Source organism: Neoarius graeffei, chromosome 4, assembly GCF_027579695.1.
Source record: "Neoarius graeffei isolate fNeoGra1 chromosome 4, fNeoGra1.pri, whole genome shotgun sequence".
NCBI classification, from domain to species: domain Eukaryota; kingdom Metazoa; phylum Chordata; class Actinopteri; order Siluriformes; family Ariidae; genus Neoarius; species Neoarius graeffei.
Window position 1 is genome coordinate 1,347,415 of NC_083572.1, and position 17,641 is coordinate 1,365,055.

The 17,641-nt window shown below is 43.9% G+C and overlaps 1 protein-coding gene across 4 annotated transcripts in view; it reads left to right on the forward strand.

Annotated features, from left to right (window-relative positions):
- Positions 1–17,641, forward strand: part of ntn1a (netrin 1a) — a 139,583-nt gene that overhangs the window by 92,378 nt on the left and 29,564 nt on the right. For 3 of the 4 annotated variants that reach the window (XM_060918557.1, XM_060918558.1, XM_060918555.1), the window contains exons 4-5: positions 10,031–10,180; positions 12,788–12,841. In XM_060918557.1, coding sequence (XP_060774540.1) covers positions 10,031–10,180; positions 12,788–12,841 — 204 coding nt within the window. The remainder of the gene's footprint in view (positions 1–10,030; positions 10,181–12,787; positions 12,842–17,641) is intronic. The other variant, XM_060918556.1, reaches the window with a different exon arrangement.

Sequence of the window (17,641 nt, forward strand, 5' to 3'; positions counted from 1 at the left end):
TTCTCTCTCTCTCTCTCTCTCTGTGTTTTATAGCACATAATTTCTGTATATTTTTTCTCAGTGTTTTTTTCTTTTATCAGGTTTGATGTGTGTGTGTGTGTGTGTGTGTGTTGATCGTGGTGCTGTCCTCTCAACATGGTGGATAATTCAGAAACCGTTCAGTTCCTCGGTGCAGGCTGTTCAGTGTCAGACTGTAAATGTCATTTTCTGATGTTCCTCCCCGCTGAACCCTGACGTTCCTCCTCCTACACCGTCACCTCGTGATTCATGCCGCCGCATGCCATTCTTTTTTTGGGCAGTGACATCGGGAATGTAACAGCACATTTCACATGTGAGAGAAAAAAAGCCCTGGTGTTGTGTTTAAGCTAATCCTCCTCGCTCCACTTAAACAGGCAGCATAAACACATTTCAGCGTGATTTATGCCCTCGGCACCTCTCAGAAAAAAAACACTGCGCTCGGTTTCATCCTGAAGTTCACCAGAGTCAGAGCGTGTGCAGTAATTACACTCGGTTTAACCACCACATTCTGCTGCTTAACGAAACATGACCAAGGATTTGAAGCATGAGCGAGCACACTAACTATCAGAGAGCACTTCTAAATCCTGCCTTGTTCTGGTACTCGTCTGTCCTGTCAAGGTGAGACACGGGTTCAGTGTTCGGGCTCAATCAGGTGCGCTTAAGGAGATTTCAGACACTGGCGGATGTTCATTAATTAAATCAGTGGGTTGAATATAATGAGAAGTTGGAAAGGAAAAGAAAGACATGCACTAGTCAGGTTTTATTACAAGTTTTTAACGATAAAATCTGCAGTGACACCGTCAGAAGTGTCAGACACGCATCGCCTCTCATAAATTCAGTGACATGCCAGTGCTATGTCTGCGGTAGCGTCGTAAAGGCGCGTCATAACGTATTGTGATCTTTACATGCGATATGTCAGAGATACGCTTAACAAAGCATCGCTGCAAGGAGAAAAAATAGAGAGAAGGATGAGGAACTGAAGCGTCCTGCAGTAGGAGGAGCAGAGAGTCGTGTTTTTCAGACGTGTTATGCTGCGTTATGTAAACGTATTCATTCCCTTTAACTCCAACTGTCATGACAAGGTTTGGATATTTAAGTCAAGTTTATAAAAATTGAACTTCATCTAATCCCTGATCTTCATTACTTGGGAGTTTTGTTGATGTTTATTTGGCTCATGTCTGTAAGTTATAAGTCGAGTTTACTCACATTTTTAAGGCAGCAGGTGAAGTTTTGTTTCAATTCATTCAGATGGGATTAGTTTCCGTGTGGAGGTGTGTGCTGTAGTTACTCCCGGAGTATTCCTGGGATTTTACTCCAAACCTGCTACGTGATTAATATTTACAGGCCGCCTGCACTCAGTGTCTGGAAAGATCACGGCGTGTTTTCTCGTCTATAAACTGAGCAGTAGAAATAAATCCAGGTTCTTTTCGTCCCGTCTGATCGGACATGTCTCTGTGATTTATAAACAGATCACTAATCCCGTCTGAATCGATCAGAATCACAACACACCCTCCGACTGCATTACTGAACACACACACACACACACACACACACACGTCCGGAAAACTAATTGTACTTTAAGGTCACTTCAGTTTCAGAGTTGACAAAGTTAGCAGGTATATTTTGTTCCTGTTGATTTAGTGTTTGGCGGTACGGTGGTGTAGTGGTTAGCGCTGTCGCCTCACAGCAAGAAGGTCCTGGGTTCGAGCCCCGGAGCCGGCGAGGGCCTTTCTGTGTGGAGTTTGCATGTTCTCCCCATGTCCGCGTGGGTTTCCTCCGGGTGCTCCGGTTTCCCCCACAGTCCAAAGACATGCAGGTTAGGTTAACTGGTGACTCTAAATTGAGCGTAGGTGTGAATGTGAGTGTGAATGGTTGTCTGTGTCTATGTGTCAGCCCTGTGATGACCTGGCGACTTGTCCAGGGTGAACCCCCCCTTTCGCCCGTAGTCAGCTGGGATAGGATCCAGCTCGCCTGCGACCCTGTAGAACAGGATAAAGCGGCTAGAGATAATGAGATGAGAGAGAGTTTCCTGATGTGGGTGGAGCAAAGAAGCACGGCAGGCGAGAGTTGATGTTCACACACACTATTTTACTTATTGTCTTAGCTTTTCAGCTTCGCTCACTCTCACACACACACACACTCACTCACTCACTCTCTCTATCTCTCTCTCTCTCTCTCACACACACACACACACACACTATCTCTCTCTCTCTCTCTCTCTCTCTCTCTCTCTCTCTCACACACACACACGTGTTCTGGTTGGGAGAGACCTCTTCTCTGCTCTCCCCCTCCTTTTATGCTCCACCATCACTGCAACAAACACACACACAAACACACACACACATTAATTGACATCAGGTGTAATGACTTGGCCACTCACCTTCCCTGGCCCCACCCTCCATTCACAAACTGACGCTTGGCCACTCCCCCGCTGCCACAATTATAAGAATAAGAAATGTTTTCCTTTACTGTTACTGCTTTATTTGATCTGTTCTGTTTTATGGCTGTTATTGAAAATATATAAAATGTAAAATAGATATGAATATATTTTAGAGATAGTATTAAGAAAGAACCTGATGCAGGATTACGGACACAACCACTCAGTGCTCGACTGCACTTTAACAGGTCCGTGCTTAACCAGTCCGTGCTTAACCAGTCCGTGCTTAACCAGTCCGTGTTTAACCAGTCCGTGTTTAACCAGTCCGTGCTTAACCAGTCCGTGCTTAACCAGTCCGTGCTTAACACGTCCGTGCTTAACCAGTCCGTGTTTAACCAGTCCGTGCTTAACCAGTCCGTGTTTAACCAGTCCGTGTTTAACCAGTCCGTGTTTAACCAGTCCGTGCTTAACCAGTCCGTGCTTAACCAGTCCGTGCTTAACACGTCCGTGCTTAACCAGTCCGTGTTTAACCAGTCCGTGCTTAACCAGTCCGTGTTTAACCAGTCCGTGTTTAACCAGTCCGTGCCTAACATGTCCGTGCTTAACATGTCCGTGCTTAACCAGTCCGTGCTTAACATGTCCGTGCTTAACCAGTCCGTGTTTAACCAGTCCGTGCTTAACCAGTCCGTGCTTAACCAGTCCGTGCTTAACATGTCCGTGCTTAACCAGTCCGTGCTTAACCAGTCCGTGCTTAACCAGTCCGTGTTTAACCAGTCCGTGTTTAACCAGTCCGTGCCTAACATGTCCGTGCTTAACATGTCCGTGCTTAACCAGTCCGTGCTTAACATGTCCGTGCTTAACCAGTCCGTGTTTAACCAGTCCGTGCTTAACCAGTCCGTGCTTAACCAGTCCGTGCTTAACATGTCCGTGCTTAACCAGTCCGTGCTTAACCAGTCCGTGCTTAACCAGTCCGTGTTTAACCAGTCCGTGTTTAACCAGTCCGTGCCTAACATGTCCGTGCTTAACATGTCCGTGCTTAACCAGTCCGTGCTTAACCAGTCCGTGCTTAACCAGTCCGTGCTTAACATGTCCGTGCTTAACCAGTCCGTGTTTAACCAGTCCGTGCTTAACCAGTCCGTGCTTAACCAGTCCGTGCTTAACATGTCCGTGCTTAACCAGTCCGTGCTTAACCAGTCCGTGTTTAACCAGTCCGTGCCTAACCAGTCCGTGCTTAACCAGTCCGTGCTTAACATGTCCGTGCTTAACCAGTCCGTGTTTAACCAGTCCGTGCTTAACCAGTCCGTGTTTAACCAGTCCGTGCCTAACCAGTCCGTGCCTAACCAGTCCGTGCCTAACCAGTCCGTGTTTAACCAGTCCGTGTTTAACCAGTCCGTGTTTAACCAGTCCGTGCTTAACCAGTCCGTGCTTAACCAGTCCGTGCCTAACCAGTCCGTGCCTAACCAGTCCGTGCCTAACCAGTCCGTGTTTAACCAGTCCGTGTTTAACCAGTCCGTGCTTAACCAGTCCGTGCCTAACCAGTCCGTGTTTAACCAGTCCGTGCTTAACCAGTCCGTGCTTAACCAGTCCGTGCCTAACCAGTCCGTGCCTAACCAGTCCGTGCCTAACCAGTCCGTGCTTAACCAGTCCGTGCTTAACACGTCTGTGCTTAACCAGTCCGTGTTTAACCAGTCCGTATTTAACCAGTCCGTGTTTAACCAGTCCGTGCCTAACCAGTCCGTGTTTAACCAGTCCGTGCCTAACCAGTCCGTGCTTAACCAGTCCGTGCTTAACACGTCTGTGCTTAACCAGTCCGTGTTTAACCAGTCCGTGCTTAACCAGTCCGTGTTTAACCAGTCCGTGCTTAACCAGTCCGTGCTTAACCAGTCCGTGCTTAACCAGTCCGTGCTTAACCAGTCCGTGTTTAACCAGTCCGTGCTTAACCAGTCCGTGCTTAACCAGTCCGTGTTTAATCAGTGCTCGTGTTCTGCGCTGTACATCATGGATGTAAATATTCTGCATGAAAATCTTTCACTTCAGTTGAAGGAACTCTCACAGCGCATCGCCTCAGTTCTGTAATCAGTCACGGCATTGGGGGAAACACCCCAGGCTCCGCAACTCGCCTACACACACTGACGCCTGCCAGAAATCCCGCCTCAGATGGTGCTGATGATGGATAGCGTCGTCCCTCATAAACCCTGCTGTAAACACAAGTTTCTCTCCAGCGTGGGCTCATTATGGTGGAAATGTTTGGCCTGTCGACGCTCCTCGCTCGCACTCGACGTGAAGAGCTCCTTTAAAATCGATTGTGTTGGCTAAATGAGGCGTTGTGTTTGGACGATGCTGGCCGTGCTTTAGATCAGCGCAGTGAGGAGGTCAGTGAAGTGTTGGAGCTGGGATGATCTATCGGTGTGACTGAATACCGTAATAAGACTAAACTCTAATCATTTATTATTATTATTATTATTATTACTGAAGGGGTCTTCAGGAACACGAGGAACCCCGAGAACTCAGTCTGAGTTGAGGCGATGAGTATTTATCCAGTTCTACCAAGCTAACTGTTTATTTATATTTACTGCTTCAAAGGCAGCCCTCATTAACCCCTGACTTCACTGGTGATGTGATCAGTGTTGCCAGATCGGGCGGTTTTAAGTGCATTTTGGCGGGTTTTAAACATATTTTAGGCTGGAAAATGTCAGCAGTATCTGGCAACACTGGATGTGATCTGGTACACTTCTGGTTAACGCCTGCTGTTATTGCAGCGTAACACATCTGGAGTAAAGCGCTTTCCACCCTCTTCCACATGCATGAGCTCACAGACATCCACGATTGGCTAGTGTCACTGTGATTGACAGGGGAGAGAGAATATGCCCCTCCCACCCACACACCTCAACACTTTTTCTCTCCTGACTTCTGTGATTCTGATGAGTTGAGGCTCAGTTTAAACTTGACTGAACTCTACTGCAGTCTTTAACTAATTTTCCTTCCTCACGTTTCTGTTTGCGTGTGAGTCAGGCGGAGAATTTCAGTGGGCAGGTTTACACTGCAGGTTCGCACAAAATAATAGCAATTTAAAAAAAAAAAGTCGGCAAAACACAACTGTGAATGGTCTGTGCTTCCGTAAAGTGGTGTTGTGTGATTAAAGCAGAATTTTAAACATCATGACACATCTCCGAGTCGGGATAGGTTTCGGCACGGTGACTTCAATTTCATGTCATGGGGCGTAAATGCGAAAAATGTGTTTTCATTTCAATTTTGTGAAATATCGCTTTATCGAATCGTCTGAAAAACCACCTCATTCGAGCGTAAAATCATTTTGTGATGTTTGAGTGTTTTTTCAGAATTCATGTGTTTCCACTGTTCGTTTTTTAGGTTAACGGAAACATGCCTTCTGTCAGGTAGTGGGGAAATAAACCCCTACTGAATATTCATGAGAAATTAACCTACAGGTCTGAGGTGTGTTTTTTAACACTTAGTCGTTTCGTGTGTAAATAATTTCCTCTATCACTCATCACTGTATCTAATGGCAAGCTAGATCCTTTAACAAACTGTTTTATAATAAATAAATAAATAAATAAAATAGCATTTCAGTCAGGTGCAAGAGTGTGATGTGGGCGTGGCCTTAGTGTACGCAGCTGGATGTGAGTTTCAGCCAGTGATGTTGTAGCGTCCAGAGAGTTTTGACAGAAATTCCTCTCATTACTTCACACACTCATGGCCTGTACATGTGTATGATATTTTTATTCAGTCCCTCCTGGGTGGGCCGCTGGTTAAAACTTTATGGGAACTGTAAGATTTCTGTGTATGAAAACCACATCATGTGTAAATCTGGAGCTGAGTGAGCGGGAAGCACATGGTGCGAGTGAACAAACGCTGAAGAGAATGACATCATTTTCTGATCAGAATCCCCCTGAGCGAGGTCCGCACCTTTAGCTGGTTAAGCTAATTATCGTTCTCATGGTTGCCATGGCACAAACAGGCAAACACAGAGATGCGTTCACCCCCCGTAGCCCCTCACGCTCGAACTGATCCCAGGAACACACCGCTCGCGTGCACGTAATCCGCTTTGAAGCCACCGTGTGAGTCACGCGATTTAAATCGTTACCCGATGATCTCGCATCGTCGCTGTTATTAAACCGCAAATAACGCCATGTTTTTTTGGGGAACGTCCCAATATTGTTCTGCATGACCTCATTACTTCATTACGCAGCGTTCCTCATTTAAATCAGGATCAGCACATCAGGTCACCACAGAAACACGAAGATGGCAGCTGTGATTCCAGCGAACCATTATCTTTATGTAACATTATTTCTGTTTAAAATATCGTGCACTTAACACTGATCCACTGACAGAGAGGCGGAGCCCTAATGATTACATCATTCTGCTCAGCTTTCTGACCTTCACATCGCTCCGTGACGTAACGCTTCTCCCTCCTCCACTGAGACACCATGACCATCAACTACAGATCCTACATTCTACATTCAACTCGCTTCGAACATAACAATCTGCATCTATCTATGGGAGGCATTTATTTACATGTTTATTTATTTATCTGGACGTATTTCGCCATTAATGATCAAATCGAAGCACACTACAAACCGTCAAAATATCACAAGGAGGAACTACAGCGTCTACAGTGACACGTGATAAAACATAAAGGACGAGTCTAGTTACGTAAGAGCTTTAACACACACGTGTGCACTGTTTACGGTCGCTATTTAAACCTGGGGAACGCAAACAGAGCTCAGTAACGTTCCGTGACGTTCCTGACTGATTAATACTGAAGTAGTGTTCACTAAAAATCACTCAAATATTCAAAGAGAATGCTGCTGAAGGCAGTTATACGGTAGGAAGTGGTGAGGTGTAGTGAGCAGGGAGAGATTTAGGACACGGCGCAGGCTGAGTAGCACCAACACTTCATGACTCAGTGGAAAGCCACTTAAACTCTCCCTTCAGGCTGTTTACTGCTGTGAAAGTGCTGAAACGAGTCCAAGTGGAACACCTGCAGCTCATGTGCACTACAGCCGCACTTCCACATTCGTTATCGAACAGGTGCCGACTTCAGTTCGCTTCACAGCAGCTTGTTGGTTTTGTTTGCATTTCCATGTTTTATCACTGAAGTGTTTAAATCTTATTTAGTTAATCAAGCAGAATGTTTATGGTGCTGACGCAATATAAACGCTGATGTTTATGGCTCGTGAATACGGGTGTAAAGAACAACAGTGTGAGACACAACGTGTCGATATTTAGAAAGAAAGAAAGCACAACTTTATTCATCACACACTTGTGAAATTCCTCTCTGCATTTAACCCATCTGAAGCAGTGAACACACACACACACACACAAAGCAGTGGGCAGCCATGCTAACAGCGCCCGGGGAGCAGTCAGGAGTTCGGTGCCTCGCTCAAGGGCACCTCAGCCCAAGGCCGCCCCATATTAACCTAACCTGCATGTCTTTGGACTGTGGGGGAAACCGGAGCACCCGGAGGAAACCCACACAGACACGGGGAGAACATGCAAACTCCACACAGAAAGGCCCTCGCCGGCCGCTGTGAGGCGACCGTGCTAACCAATACACCACCGTGCCGCAAGAGTTTTATGAGCCGAGATCCAGTTTGAATGGAAAAGGAAATCTGTTAGAAACTGATCCAGCTGCTGGAAATCAATGTGCAGTTCATTAACACGTGAGAGAGAGAGAGAGAGAGAGAGAGAGAGAACTCTAGGTTCTTCCAGTGTTCTCTTTTCCTAGAGACAGAATGTTGTATTTTTTATCTGTTGTAATATTGTGGAACGTCGGTGAAACAAGTCAGTTCTCTAACCCTGTTCTCACTTACATTATTGCAGCTATAAACAGTCGTTCCTTCGCCAGACTTTGGTTGAAGTTAATAACACAAAAAAATGCAGCTTGTCATTTCCTGAAGATTTCTGAAAACTCACACTGAACTGAACTGAATGGAATTAGATCTGAGCTCAGCAGGTCGCACGTGTCGAGACGTATTTCGTATCGTGTGAAAGAGCAAAATTCACACTTGTAAATAATGCGAGTAAAAATCCTAAATGCGTTCGATGTAAGGCTTTTTCGTCACACGGCTGCATGACCACGCCCCTCCCTTCAACATGACACTCGCTCTTCCATGCTGAAGTGAGCGGCTGGAGGAATCCACCACGCTGCGTTCCCCGTGAGCGTTCCTGACTCACTCACCGGAGATCAAACAGCAGCGCCAACGTGCTTTGTGACTCTTTACAGGCTCTTGTGGAACATTTGTGGTCCGATGCCGAGTGGATCCAATCAAGTCCTAATCGTTCCTTCAAACGACAGTACAGACGCCGGGGCTTTGATGACTAACCAGCGACGGCTTACAGCACGCAGAGCAGCTGAGAGCAAGTCTTACAGAGCAGCTCCCCACGTTACACGTTCATTACCTGACACAGCAGCCAATTTAGTCCTTCACTTTACTCCACAACAGGCCTGGAGTCATTTCACACAATAAAGAATATCTGAGGAACAGGTTTTATATCACCACCCACAGTGGAGGAGGCACTCGGACATGAAAGGGGTTTACACTACAAAGGCAGGGAGAGAGGAGAGGAGCACACGGCACGGGGAAGAAACAGACCTCCCATACACAGCCAACACACACGGAGCGCAGAAACGTCTGGATCAGGACGGGGAAAATGAAACAGCTAATCATGAGAGTTACAGCAATGTTCTGTTCTTGCAGCACATGTGGTTTCATCTCACTGGGATGAAGCAGCATCTCTCTCTCTCTCTCTCTCTCTCTCTCTCAATGAAAATCTCCAAATGGAAATTCTCTCCTTATGAAATAAAATGATCAGATGTTTCCTCTCCTGCTGTAATAACCCATCATCTGTCAGTCCTGAGCAGTGTTATATGTGTATATACATATACACTTGGTGTCCATTTTATTAGGAACAGACTCACCTAACTGGACAGTTGAAGGTTGGACAAACTCCAAATCTCTTAGACTTTTTCCATCAGCTTCGTCTGTGCCATGTGGGTGAGTCTGTGTCCGAGTCTGCGTCTGATCTGAGTGGAACCCGACGCAGTCTTCTCCTGTCGTATCCCATCTGTTTCAAGGTTCAACATGTTGAGATGCTTTTCTGCTCACTACAAGAGTAATTATCTGAGTTACTGTCGACTTCCTGATAGCTCAGCCCTGTCTGGCCATTATCCTCTGACCTCTCTCATTAATACGCAGAACGCAGAGCTGAGGCTCACTGGATGTTTTTTGTTTGTTTTTCACAACATTGTGTGTAAACTATAGTTTACTGTTGTGTGTGAAAATCCCAGGAGATTCTGAAATACTCACGCCGTCCCTCAGTCCAAGTCACTGAGATTTTCTCCCTGTTCTGATGTTTGATGTGAATATTAAGTGAAACTCTTGATCTGTATCTGCATGATTTTATGCACTGCTCTGCTGAAACATGATTGGCTGACTGCATAATGATCAGGTGTACAGGCGTTCCTAATAAATTGGATAGTCGTGTGTGTGTGTGTGTGTATATATATGTTTAAATCAAGGTGGGGGTTTAAACACCTGTGCATTTGCATGCTGTAATCACAAGTGTGTGTGTGTGTGTGTGTTCTCTCACCTCTCTGTCTCCTGTTCCTCACAGCGTGTGATTGCCATCCCGTTGGTGCTGCGGGAAAAACGTGTAACCAAACCACAGGCCAGTGTCCGTGTAAAGACGGCGTGACGGGAATCACGTGCAACCGCTGCGCTAAGGGCTACCAGCAGAGCCGCTCGCCCATCGCCCCCTGCATCAGTACGTTCACTTTAACATCTAACACCACCACAGAGAGCTCGTGCACAAACACTGCTAAATACAAACAGAGCCAATAATATACCGATCAAGAGCTTTAAAAAATCACAGCACTGTAAAAACCGCCTTTCTGAAAACGAAGCCTCCAAAATAGAGATAAAGAAGACGCTCTTGAGTTTATAAACATGTAATAAGTGTTTATATGGAAATTATAAAACAAATGTTCAAGAATCTTTTTAAATGATATAAAGGGATTATAAATAGTAAGGAACGTTCAAATCCCTGAAACATTTAAAATGACACCATTTTATTTTCTAATCTGAAATGCTAATAAATCTTTACACAGTATGAGGTGTGACAAATAATGTCTAATTATATTAACTATAAAATATATATTTTTTAAAAAGCCAAAGTAACAGAAGTTAATCAGTGATGCCTTTAGTTTTATAAGGTTCTGAGCTGTCACTGAATGTCACATAGAGTCTGAATCACGTAATAATCAGATCACAATATTGATCACTTGATCAGACGGATGGGGTCTCGATCTCATCATGGAGTCTGATTTCGCTCCTGTTTGTTCGTTCTGTTAATGAAAGAGCAGTTTGAGGTTAAAACCTGCTCCAGGTGAAGTGACACAGTGAACCACACTAAAGGCATAAACTCAGAGAAACACCACGCCGACGACGTTCAGGAGAAAGTCATGTGTATGCGACGTGCAGAACTCAGAGACTCAACACGTCCTCGTAATTTAATGAGAAAAGATTTAGTTGTGTTATAAATGTGTTATAAAGCGATGTATTATTAAGTAAAGAAACCTCCAGCGACATTTTACACTACTTTATATTTTCACCTGATAGATTCTCACACAGCTGGTGTTCGCAATTAGTTTCATTAATAAAATATCGTTATAATTAAATGAGTGTGACTGTTGCTGTAACTGTGAGCAGAATAAAGAGGATGTTGTCTGTTTTCTTTACAGATAAATGTATTTATACTCTGGGTTTCCAGGCAGGTTTAATATGTTTCACACAACAAGACAAAAGAGAAAATAATTAACAATTATCCGCCAAAGGTGAAGTGAATATCAGTGAATAATAACTGAGATGAAGTTGAAGTCGAGGTTATTATTCCCCGATGTTCACCGAGCCTGAGGCAGATCATTGTTTTAGTATAAATACACACGTGATTATTTTTTAAAATTGTATTAAAAATAATTTATTTAAATCTTCAAAATCTTCATGTAAATGTACACTACCGTTCAAAAGTTTGGGGTCACTTTGAAATGTCCTTATTTTTGAAAGAAAAGCACTGTTCTTTTCACTTTAAACTAATCAGAAATCCACTCTATACATTGCTAATGTGCTAAATGACTATTCTAGCTGCAAATGTGTGGTTTTTGGTGCAATATCTCCATAGGTGTATAGAGGCCCATTTCCAGCAACTCTCACTCCAGTGTTCTAATGGTACAATGTGTTTGCTCATTGCCTCAGAAGGCTAATGGATGATTAGAAAACCCTTGTACAATCACGTTAGCACAGCTGAAAACAGTTGAGCTCTTTAGAGAAGCTATAAAACTGACCTTCCTTTGAGCAGATTGACTTTCTGGAGCATCACATTTGTGGGGTCGATTAAATGCTCAAAATGGCCAGAAAAATGTCTTGACTTTATTTTCTATTCATTTTACAACTTATGGTGGGAAATAAAAGTGTGACTTTTCATGGAAAACACTAAATTGTCTGGGTGACCCCAAACTTTTGAACGGTAGTGTAATAACTTTGCAGTGCAGACTCGTGTCACTGATCTACGCCGAGTCACATAAAATACTTTGTTCTGAAATGGATAAAATAAATCCCAACCCCGCCCTCCTTTGAACAGTTTTAGACCAAACTTCGGAGCATCTTTAGTGCTTTTAGGAACAGCATTTTCTTTCATCATCTGTAATTCTTCCTCACTTACGGCGATGAAGTGATTGGACGCCATTTTGCCGAGTCGCTCGAGGTGATTATCGAGAAATAATCTGAATCTCTCGACTAATCAGCACGCACGATTTCTTATATCCAATAATCACCTGCGTATTTATACTAAAAAGGATTAATAATTTCATTCACAGTATTTGATTAATATTCATACCTAAAAAGTCTCAATCAGTTGTGAGTTAATTTTGTTTCATTATCGATAACTCTGTAATAAGGTTAAAGTCTTCCTTCCAGTTCAGATTTATTTCCATTTCGGTTCTAAGGCTCGTTCTTCTCAAAAGGCTCGATTCTTGTCTTTTTCGTCCCAGTGTCTTTTCACTACACCCTTTATTTCTTGTGAATGTCTGTGGGTTTACACTTTCATCAGTCGTCACACAGAGAGAATGTGGTGTTCCTGGGTGTGGGAGATCTTTACTCCAGTGGAAGGAGGATGACAGGATCAAGTCTTTTGCAGCTGAAGAAAAGTGATGCATCGCTCAAGCCACAGCTTTGGGCCTGTTTCATTTTACACTTATTCAGTGTTTAAGGAAGAGAAAAAGCACTCGTCTTTTACAAGACACTCATAAAAGAACATGTCGCTTTATCTGATTAATCTCTGACTTTTGTCTTTTGTTTGTCTTTTTTTTTTAAACAGAAATTCCAGCTGCACCACCAACGACCACAGCGAGCATCACAGAGCAGCCTGCAGGTGAGAGACATCACATCACAGCATCACATCCCATCACATCCCATCACATCTCACGTCTGCCAGCAGCCCCATCAGTGCAGATTTCATTTACAAACATAATCCAGTTACTCAAACACTGTTTAAATATAGCATGCAGTAATACTCTGACTGTTGACATGAAGCGTTTTCATTCCTCAACTTGCTGCCCAGAGAAGGTTTTTATTAACGTTGGCATTTAAAAAGAAACCTAAACAGAAATATTGACAGGTGGGATTGGGGCATATGACAGGAATATCATGTCACGATGCTTGAATGCATTTCTACGATACGCAATAATTACGACGATATGAAGGTTTGCTCAGAAACCTCCAGCGGCACAGCACCGATACAATTAAAAAATGTCCGCTTTGAGTTTTTATTTAGTTAAAGATTAAGAACAAAAATTTAACGTCACATCATCGGCGTGCTCTTTTACAACATCACTCTCACACATCATCATTCTGTCCAGCATGGACATAACTACAATAACTCAAGGACAAATATAAATAACGATAAATATTTTTTTAAATCCGTGTTAATGATGGGTAAAATAAATCTTCACAGACGCCTGATGTTCCCCAGAGCCCACGTTCAGAACCCTGGATGTGCGGAGCAGGGAGAGCTGTCCTCCACGCTTTTCACACTTTCATCTTCACACTCATCTGGTTTACATTTATCCAAAATACAGACGTTGGAAATGGAGCAGACTCTATCTGACTGTCGAAAGGGTTCCAGAAGGTTGTAGAACCAAAAGTTGGTCCACGTCTGTGTTTCATGAAGACATGGCAGACAGAACTGGCACAGTTTTAGGGCAGAAACTCCGCAGTGTCTGTGACTTTGTGAAGGTTTGTGTTTTGCTGGTCGTGTCTCTCACGCTTGAAGGAAGGTGTTGGAAAGAGGAGTGAAGCAGATGCGAGTTAATGAGAGAGACAGAATTAACACTCAGCGTTCAGTGTGCAGCATAAATCACCATAAATCACCCAGCACATGAATATGTACGCAATCTCAGCTGTCCCGTCTCAGTGCCTCTGCTCCGCCACGCTTCATAACTTTTGAATCAGTTAGCCACGGCCCAGCTCTCTCTCTCTCTCTCTCTCTCTCTCTCTCTCTCTCTCTCTCCCTGCTTTAATCTTTGACTCCGACTCCGATTAATTGGTCTAAGCGTCTCGCAGCGGGGAGCCGAAGCCCTGCTCGTTTGCTGATTTCATCATTTTCTCACTCAGTGATCTCACAAGTGGGATTTGATTCTCCCTCATTAATCTGTTTGAGGAACTTCTTCCTGTATCACTTCTTCCTCTTGGCTTCCACAACACACAGTATACAACACACACACACACACACACACAGAGCTCTGCATACCAAACGGTTTTACTGATTTACAGGCACACAGTGGTGCTGTCGAACAGCCCGGTGAATCCTGATCACACGTGCCACACGGTGGTTGGGTTTTTTTCCTCCAGAAAAGAAAAGCAGTGTTTATGAAGTATGGAGAGAACGAGTGTGTTTGGGTTTCGTCCTTGTGGAAAAAATGTTTTTGTTGAAGAAACGTTTGTCATTCTCACGGACGGAGAAATCCTGGCGTGTGAGAAATCTCTGCAGCTGTTGGTGGACCATCGCAAGCTTCTCATGCTTCACTGACAGATCAGATTGACAGCAGAGCTGCTGGGACTCTCTCTCTCTCTCTCTCTCTCTGAAAACCCCTTTACATCTTTACATTTCTTTCATTCCCTCCTCCAAATCTACTCTCACATTCCTCCCTCACATGTTTCTTCTGGTTTTCTCCGTTTACACTGGTCCACTCTTTTTTCCACTCACTCTATATTTCTCTTTATTTTATTTTCTCTTTCTCAGCTCGCCACACTTTTGCGTCTCATTACAGGCAGGATGGCAGATTTGTGCAAATAACTGCCTTGTGTTAGTGTGTAGTTAATCAGCAGAAACATTTCCACACTCATACTAGATCTCGTCTCACGCTCACTGTTCACTGTAAACATGCAGAGAGAGAAAGAGAGAGAGAGAGAGAGATGGAGTAGAGATGCAGGCAGAGAGAGACAGAGAGAGAAAAAGAGAGATGCAGGCAGAGAGAGACAGAGAGAGAAAAAGAGAGATGCAGGCAGAGAGAGACAGAGAGAAAAAGAGAGATGCAGGCAGAGAGAGACAGAGAGAGAAAAAGAGAGATGCAGGCAGAGAGAGACAGAGAGAGAAAAAGAGAGATGCAGGCAGAGAGAGACAGAGAGAGAGATGGAGTAGAGATGCAGAGAGAGAGAGAGAGACGGAGTAGAGATGCAGAGAGAGAGAGAGACGGAGTAGAGATGCAGAGAGAGAGAGAGATGCAGAGAGAGAGATAGAGATGGAGTAGAGATGCAGAGAGAGAGAGATGGAGTAGAGATGCAGAGAGAGAGAGAGAGAGAGAGATGGAGTAGAGATGCAGAGAGAGAGATAGAGATGGAGTAGAGATGCAGAGAGAGAGAGAGAGATGGAGTAGAGATGCAGAGAGAGAGAGAGATGGAGTAGAGATGCAGAGAGAGAGAGAGATGGAGTAGAGATGCAGAGAGAGAGAAAGAGAGATGCAGAGAGAGACAGAGAGAGATGGAGGAGAGATACAGAGAGAGAGAGATGGAGTAGAGATGCAGAGAGAGAGAAAGAGAGATGCAGAGAGAGACAGAGAGAGATGGAGGAGAGATACAGAGAGAGAGAGATGGAGTAGAGATGCAGAGAGAGAGAGAGATGGAGAGAGAGACAGAGAGAGATGGAGGAGAGATACAGAGAGAGAGAGAGATGGAGTAGAGATGCAGAGAGAGAGAGAGATGGAGTAGAGATGCAGAGAGAGAGAGAGAGATGGAGTAGAGATGCAGAGAGAGAGAGAGAGAGAGATGGAGAGATGGAGAATGTAATACGTTTCTCATCCTAACGAACTGAGGTGAGATGAATGAAATGCTGTAGTAATATCTGTGTTTATATGACGGTGTATTCTGATCATTGTAAGTTAAAAAAAATAAAAACACAGCGGGGGAGGGGAGTATTCCCAGATAAAAACTCTGAATTTCTGAGATTAAAAAAAGTCACAAATTTACAAGAAATAAAAACTCTGATCTTCTCTGAGACAACAAACACAGGCTTCCTGGCTGCAGTGCATTCTGGGAAATGCAGTTGAAAATCTCTGGGTGCTTTATTCTTTTATATTGTGTGATTGAGGAGGAAAGACTGCGTTTCGTCTAACTCTCAGCTCAGCCGGGGGTCTGCGGCGTGATCACACTGATCTGACCTGCACAGCCAAGCCAGCTGGTTCCTTGACACAAACAAACAAACAAACAAACACTACCTTGTAATCTCAGAAATTGTGAGGGTTTTTTTCTCGGGATATGACCCGTCCCTCAGCTCCATATTTCTTTCTTTTTACCAACAAGGGCCCGAATACACCGTCACAGTCTTTATCTTCATGGAGAATTTTCTACATCACACACATGACTACATGATGACTGGGAACATTTCTATTCAACACATAAAATATTTTAATTCATCTATTTGTCTCTTTATGCTCGTTATATCTAAAGGCAATGCATTCTGTATAATAATAATAATATAGTGTTTTAGAGGTGATGTTAAACATTTCTTTGAGTTGACGTCAGCGTTCTGAATGGTTCTGATCTTTAAAGCTAGACGGCCTTTCGATTTCATAAAACCAGTGAAATTTAGTTGCGTCTGAAATGTGGTGATTGTGATATCTGTTTATTTCTGTAATATCTCACAAAATATCAGGCCATTCTGTGGCTGGGAAGTTATTTAATTTGAGGGGATTAAAGCAAATAATGTGCATGAAATCGCTCGCTTGGCGCAGTCAGGCAGACAGAGGAAGTCCGTGTGCGCATGCGCAGGTTTACCTTCTTCTTTTGGGTTTTACAGCAGCTGGCATCCACAGTGTTGCATTACTGCCATCTACAGGTTTCCCTTTGAGCGTGCACTGACCATTCCATCATTCTGTCGCTAAATGAACAGCTGATCACACCGAGGTGCTCGCTGAGCGCCCATATTTATTAGTTTGGTCCTGCGTTTCCTTTCCTTCGTATAGAACATAACGTCTTTTCTTCTCGCTTTCTTTCCGTTACTGTAGTCGCTCTTTCACGTTTCATTCGCACACTCACGTCCTCCATTTTTCTCTCCTGTTTCAAATTTGTATCCCACAATGCCTTGCGTGAACGGGGAAAGCCCACCACGGGATGCATGATGTAGTATCTTGTATTGGGTCATGGTGAAGCAGGAAAAAATAGCGGAGAATTTAGAGCCACATGGAGATAAATTCATTAATTGTTCTATTTAAAAAAACTAATAAAATTGTGAGTCTGTGATTCAAATTCAGTAGCTTTCAGTCACTAAACAAAAATAATTGTGTGTCAGGGAAAATTCCTTTTATGACCTACACTTGAGAAATCTGAAAGGCAGTGCAGCTTTAAACTAAAGGAAGATCAAGCAGCTCTGATGCGTCTTGAACAGGAACATCGTGTTCAGTGTCCATGTGTTGATGATTTCCTGTAATTAAAGAAGACGCATTCCAAATCACAGGTTTAAAAGTGTTTAACCCGCGTGGCCTAGTGTTCCTGAGAAACCCTGCCTTTTCAAATCAAACACGCACACGTTTGAGTGGCTCCCATCAAAAAGCTGTGCCGTAAGGACCACCCGGTTTCCCTGCTATGAGAGCGCATACATTATTCCATCTCACCTCTCGATGGAGAAGTGTGTGTGAAGAACATGATCTCATCCAACTGCTGATTACAAACACATGTG